General features: G+C 43.0%; 1 protein-coding gene across 1 annotated transcript in view; it reads left to right on the plus strand.

Annotated features, from left to right (window-relative positions):
* TNFRSF8 (tumor necrosis factor receptor superfamily, member 8) overlaps positions 1–4,338 on the plus strand; it is a 15,198-nt gene extending 10,860 nt beyond the window's left edge. The window contains exons 7-10 of the mRNA XM_010133249.1: positions 16–126; positions 1,328–1,353; positions 2,887–3,094; positions 4,094–4,338. Of these exons, the coding sequence (XP_010131551.1) occupies positions 16–126; positions 1,328–1,353; positions 2,887–3,094; positions 4,094–4,338 (590 nt within the window). The remainder of the gene's footprint in view (positions 1–15; positions 127–1,327; positions 1,354–2,886; positions 3,095–4,093) is intronic.
* The last annotated feature ends 2,555 nt before the right edge of the window (positions 4,339–6,893 follow it).

The raw sequence follows: 6,893 nt of genomic DNA on the forward strand, positions 1-6,893 counted from the left end.
CTTTCTGTGCTATAGGTCTGGTTCTTTGGGCGGTGGTTCTCTCTGTGATAGTGCTGCTCCTGGGCACGCTGTTGTTTTGGAAATGGAAGATTTGCAAGAAGCGGATCCTCATCCTCAAAGCAAAGCGTGAGTTTCTAAAGCTGTAATACATAGCATGCTGTTTGATCCCCAAGTGTTTGCCAGCTGGGAACTCAAATGTCCCAAAATTTTGTGGAGGTCATTGGGGAAGAGAATGTTCACTACTGCCTGGTGAAGGTGGGCCGGGTAAGGGTTCTGGGCAAACTGCTCATGCAGCATGTTGGAGAGCAGCTGCGAATTTGTGGAGGAAGATGCCTTAAGCTGAGTGGGGAAAGCGTAACCAGTGGTTTCTTCTCTCAGCACAGACACTAACACTGAAAGAAGAATGATTTGTACCAATACTGACTCTCTGTGAGTTACCTGTGGGGTGTGCCTGCAGAACCACATTCCCTCTTCTACAGAGAGCAGGATGTGCACGTTGTAGGTTGGTTATAGACCTGTGGGTGTGGTGAAGCTGTTAGAGCCTGTATGCTCCATGATGAGTTTTGCTAACTGAATGGTTTCTTTTGCCAGCACATCTGCATTCTGTCACTTCCCACAAAGCCGAGCTCGGATCTCGCGGTGAGTGACTGATGGACCAGGACTTGTAACCCACGGCTCTAAAGAATAAGGGGAGGGTTTTAATGTGGAACTTTATGTGACGGGATTTGAGTTTAAACCGTGGAACGTTTTGATGTCAGGCGTGTGTCTCTGCGGTCCTGCGGTCGGTCCCGCGCGGGCGGGAGACGCGCGGGGTGACTCAAGCCACTAGATGGCGCTTTTTCGCCGGTGGCGGGAGCGCTGGGGCGGCTGGAAACGGCCCCGTCCGCTCCTGGGCGCTCGAAGGTGAGAGCCGTGTTCCAGGTATCGTGGGTTTAGCCATAGCAACCTGGACAGATACCCCAGATCCCTGCTTCTTGTTATTAACACTTATTACTTTTTTCTTTTTACATAAGCCTGTGCTCTGCTTCTCTAGAAAATTTAATCAGTTCATCATTTCATTAGCTGAATACCAGCTGTGGTATGGGGACAGCGATAGGGATGGCCACGAAGGGCTTTGGGGAGAGCAGGATGTCACAGTGTTGGCAGAAACGCGTTGCTGATGCACTTCAGCCATGTCTTTACCCTCAGTGGTAAAGAAAGCGTACCATGGGTGGGTTGGGCAGTAGAGCCGTTTAGGACATGGCTAGGTGGTCTTTCAGAGCAAATATGAACATTCTTGTGATTGCTGTGGATTTTCTTTTGCTATTTTTTCCTCTTTCCATTGCAGGTTCTCATCCAGTGAACAAATACACAGTAAGTGTGAACCATCTTCCAAAACAGACCATTTTCCATTCCAGTGTCAACAGTTGTATTTTTAAATGTCCTGTTCAAGAGTGCCAGCCTTTTTGTTTGGACTTTCCTCTCTAACACATGAGCCTCTAGGTGCAGCGATGAGATGTACTAGGACTTGCTACTTTCATGTCTTAGGCTGTGTTTAATGTGGTGTTAAATAATGTGATGCTGCCAATCTTGCTTGTGAAGAGAGCATTTGGTTTGGTCTTATGTCATTCACGTTGCATTCTGTGGGACGAGATCCAAAATCACATGATGAACATGTCTTTTCTACCTTCTGGGAGAACTTTGTCAGTCTCATTTTGTCTCACTGCTCCAGTCACACAAGTAGGATTTATACGTTTCTTCTGGCTCTCCATGTCACCTTCCTTCTTTGTAGGATTTGGCATGACTGTAGCGTGGGCACACAGTGGGTATTGTTTGTCTAGAAGACTTTCCACCAGAGCTGGCTTCTTGTTTAACAGCATGGTTTGCAGATAAACATCAGTCTATATGGTAACAACAGCAAGCGCTTCCTCAGCTGTGGCAATCATCACAGCTCTGTCTGATTCCCCCCACTTCCAGTGAAATTACATCCGCTTTCATCCTCTGAGTCTTCTCAGTTTATTAGGCTTGTTATCTTTAAATGTCCATATCTGCTAAAACATTCTGTAGATGTTTCTTTTTTTAAAAAAACAGTTTGCTTTTAAATGTCATACATCTGCACATATACAAGATATTACTTATTCTAATAATTTTGGTTGCAATAGGCTATCATAATTTTAGTGCATCATTGCTAATTCCTCAATTGTGGGGAGCTTCCACTCCTGCTTCCACAGTGAATTTGACATGAACAAGAGTTTTAAACAGCATGTCTCAAAATCTTACTATGTTGGGTTTTTTCTTTTATGACCTTGTGGAAACAGAATCAGAGCTAGGAACCATCAGAAATTTGTGATGCAGGACCTTTAGTTGTCTTAGATTCTGGATCCTCCTTTAAAGGACTTTTTGTAATGAATTCTTCACCTAATAGCTAGTCCGAGCTTGTTTCTCCTACCTGAGGTTCTGCTGAGGCAATTCCATTTTGAAGTTCAACCAGTTCATCTTCTGGCTTGTTTTGTTCTTCCATGTGAGCATGGTAGGTCTTTGCAAAATCTAAGAGAAAGTTAAACCATGTATTTTCAGTTTTGACTGTTGGACTCTCGCCATACGACTACACATCTGTACAGATTTGTCCTCTGATATGTATCTCACAAGTAAATATGAAAAATATCTTACAGGATTTGCTCAGAAAGAACTTTAAAACTCTTACCTCCAACTTCTTTCTTACTCTGCGCTGAAAAGTGCTACTGAGCTTCACCCCCCAGTATGCAGCTACTACTGCTCCCTGTGACAGTGATGCTATAAAGTATGTTAGATTATCCTGTCTGCTGCAGAAGGATTCTGTTAGACCTATTGCAATCTTCACAGTGTTGTTTTTACACCCCACTTCTACTCTCCTCTTTGTATTAGCAGAAGATCATACTCTCTCCTGACAGTGGGCCAGAAGAGAAGGAGTTAATTGACAGAACCCTCCCTTTAGAAACCAACAATAACTTGGTCTCCAGCACAGAAAAGATACATAGTCCTGATCCGAGTCTGACTGATGTGACACACAGCAATGGAAATGCCCCAGACTGCCCAGTCGATTCTCGAGTGAGAGACCACACAAATAATCGAATTGGTGAGTCTTCGTTTGTTTGCTTTTTTTCTCTTGCCTTTTCAATTTTTCAACCATGGGCACATAATGTCATCCTGAGATTATTAGCAAGGTGCAAAGTGTCCAAAGCTTCTAACAAACATTGGGGCCGAATCTCCAGATTCTCACACACAAATTTTGGTGTATCTATTCATGTGAATATGCTGCTTTCTTATTCTCCCATTCGCCTCAGTCACTTGTGAATCAGGCAGAAAAATGCTCTTCTTCCTCTCTTTCATTCCAGAAGATGTAAATTTGCAGAAGAGATTTGAAATTCAAAATATGTCAGCTGGAAAATGATGCTGTAATACTTAATGAGAGTTGTACTTCGCAAATTATCATTTCCTTCTCATGGTTTAACAGTCATAGCTTGAAATGTGTCTCCCGTATGTTCCCATAAAGTCTTTGACCATGGCATAGGGTAGAAGGTGAAGTGAGGCAGGGAAGCTTACTCCCAGAGGGAGAACTGTTACCAGAGACACAGTCTGCACGAGACATTCCGGCAATGTTTCCAAACCCAGTTTTGAAGTTATGTGAAGGAGGGTTTTTCTGGTATTACTAAAGCTGACCTTTCCTTACTAAATGCCCTTTCTGTTTTTTAATGTGAACACTGGACTTGAGATGAATGTGATGATTTGACTTACCATGCCCAAATATCTCCAACCAATTGAGAGCAATGACCTACAGTGGCTGACCTGCAGCATCCTTCTGAATAAAATATAGTGGTCTAAGCCATAGCAGAGGCCTTATTTATCTTTCCTAAAGGAGTAGGGTCAACATGTTGGACACAAGGTTCAAGGCTATCCCAGAAAATTTTGTAGGTGATTCTCCACTGGAAAGAAACTAATTTCTTCGCTGGTCCTAAGACCCCAGATAATTACCCAGAGTTTCTGTACAGTGCTGATCCTTGCCCAAACGTTGCTTTTAATGCAGGGTCAGCAGTGATTGTTAACTACGCTCAGCACTATTTTTTTCCTTCCTCAGAAAAATTATACATCTTGAAGGCCGATACTGTTATTGTGGGGTCCGTTTCAGAAGTGCCTAGTGGCAAGAACTGTGGTGCTAGAGGATGTGAAAGTAATGTTGATGCCCAGGAAAACATGGAAGAGGAACTGGCAATGCACTATCCAGAGCAGGAAACAGAGTCTTTCCCAGGGAGTGATGTAATGGTTCCTGTGGAAGAGGAGGGAAAGGAATTTCATCACCCCACCACTGCCACTGAGAAGTGATAACCCACTGAGAAGATGTGTGAAGCAACAGAAACATCCAGTGTGACACTAAGGCTGAATCTGACAAGCAAAGTAGATAATGCCGTAGATTGTCTGCAAACTCATGTAAAACCCTGAAACACATTCAAACAAGGAGTGCTAGAACCTATTTCATCTAACGCATGAAAGAATCAAAATCACAGAATGTTTGGAGTTGGAAGGGACCTTCAAAGGTCATCTAGGCCAACCCCTCTGCAGTGAGCAGGGACACCTGCAGCTAGAGCAGGTTGCTCAGAGCCCCGTCCAACCTGACCTGGGATGTATCCAGGGATGGGCCATCTACCACCTCCCTGGGAAACCTGTTCTCCAGGCTGAACAACCCCAACTCTCTCAGCCTGTCCTCACAGCAGAGGTGCTCCATGCCTCTGATAATTTTTGTGGCCTCCTCTGGACCCTTTCCATCAGGTTCTTGTCCTTCTTGTACTGAGGACTCCAGAGCTGAATGCAGTACTCCAGGTGAGGTCTCACCAGAACGGAGTAGAGCAGCAGGATCAAGTCTCTCGACCCTGCATTTGATCATCCAAACCATTGGCCTTCACAACTGACATCACCTTTTCTCTCTCCCAGTATCATGCTGGAAACAAATATGAAATAAAGCTACAAAATTCCCAGGACATATGGGTGCCAAATCAGGTTTCACAGCTTGCTTTCTCTGCATGAAGGAATGGATTGAAAACTATGTCTGATTACTTCTATTAACTATGAGGATTCTGGCTAGAGTTTCAAGCTTGAAACTCAGCCATGTTTCATATCTTGTTTCTATTCCAGTACTACAAGTACTTCTCATTTTTTTCGTATATTTTGCAACGTCTGGTGTTTTTCTTAAGACCTCAACTCTAGACTGAAAGTAATGAAAATTTCAGTTTTCCCTAACACAGAAAGAACTCTTGAGTTTGTGAACTTTGCATTTCTTGAGGAAACAGGATCAAAAGATTCCAACTGGATCAAAGGCCACACAGGCTCAGAAAACAGAAGGCAAGTAAAACTGATCGAAGTCCATGGTACTTCAGGCCATTCTTGCTAAGTATTGAAGTCTGATTTATGTTTTTTGACTACATCAGATCATTGGTTAGTATACAAAATGACCTCTTCTGATGGGAGCTCAAGTGGCTGAACATTTGGATGTTGGCTGAACTATGGGTTTAGGTCAGTGTGGAGCCTGAAAAGAAGGAAAAGAAGAAAATAAACTAATTTTCTACAAAAAGGAAGGACTGAAAGACAGGCACAGCAGTAATTTCCTATAACATTGGTAATACCTGCTTGATTAGAATTGCTCGTAATCATCAGGGTGACACCGATTTGCATATCTAATCTTTAAAAAATTTGTTTTGAGGTCAACTGGCTTGTGTTCTGCTATTTCTCAATCTTTTGTGTTTGAAACTGTAAATGTGATAGTGCTGACTATGTTTTTGCACAGGACAGTGGAAAATGAGCAAGATGACAAAGTGTGCCTTAATAGTCAAAAAAAGGAACCACAAAAACAATTACTTGCTTTGTAGTTTTTCCCTGGACAGAGCTCTGTCATAACAGCTGTGCAAGTTCAGTGTCTTTTGTCTTAGAACACACAGAAGGAAAATAAGAGCATCAAAACCAACTTCTTGGGCCAGACTAGTAGTACGAGCCCAACATTTTCTCTCTGACAGCTGCAGGAAGAGATGATATTTAGAAAGAGCACATAAGCCTGGTTAATATCTGCCATTTGCATTCCTCATAGTTCTGCCGCGTCAGCTCTGATTGGATCACAGATGTTGAAGACTTTGTCCCAGCTTTTAGTATTAACTCATATCGCTACTAAATTTTCTTCTCTCTTTTGCATCTTTGGTACAACCCGCCTCCATAAGCACCTGTGGCAGCAGATTAGATAGTTACCACTCACTGTGTAAAGTACTCTTTCCACTTTTAAACTGACCTCTTTCTTATTTCAGTGAGTGCCACTAGTTCTTGTGTTACAGGATTTAGTGCAGTACTGAGTCGCTTTTATGATTCTTGGTTCCTCCTCAGCCTCCAAGCTGAGTTCCCATCTTTTTATATTTCTCATGTAAGTTAGATGCTCCAGTGCCTTGGTCATTTTAGTCAACCTCTCGGCATCTTCTCTAACTTCACTACTTTCCTCTGCTCATCCACAGGCCAGAGCCATTCATTGCACTGGAGAAGAGGGGTGGACCAAGGCTTTGGAGAGTGGCAAAATGATACTTTCTGGTTTTGGTCTCAGTAGCCCTCTACACGATGCCCACCGTTTGGGTTGCTTTCATTGACCACCCCTGCACACTAAGCAGATGATCTAAGAGAAACCATCAAGTGTAACTCCAAGATCGCTTTTCTGAGTGATAGCTGCTAGATGTGAATGTGGCATCATGTACACTTGGTTTAGACTATTTTTCCCCAAATGTCTTTAACCCACCCTATGTGTTATGCCTTGTGTTTGTCAATGTAAAGCTCATTTCCCACCCATTTATGAGCTCATTCTGGCTTTATTTGCCTTCTATATGTCACGTAACTAGCTGGAGATATTTAGT

Source organism: Buceros rhinoceros, unplaced genomic scaffold (genome assembly GCF_000710305.1).
Source record: "Buceros rhinoceros silvestris isolate BGI_N320 unplaced genomic scaffold, ASM71030v1 scaffold7373, whole genome shotgun sequence".
In the NCBI taxonomy this organism is placed as follows: Eukaryota; Metazoa; Chordata; class Aves; order Bucerotiformes; family Bucerotidae; genus Buceros; species Buceros rhinoceros.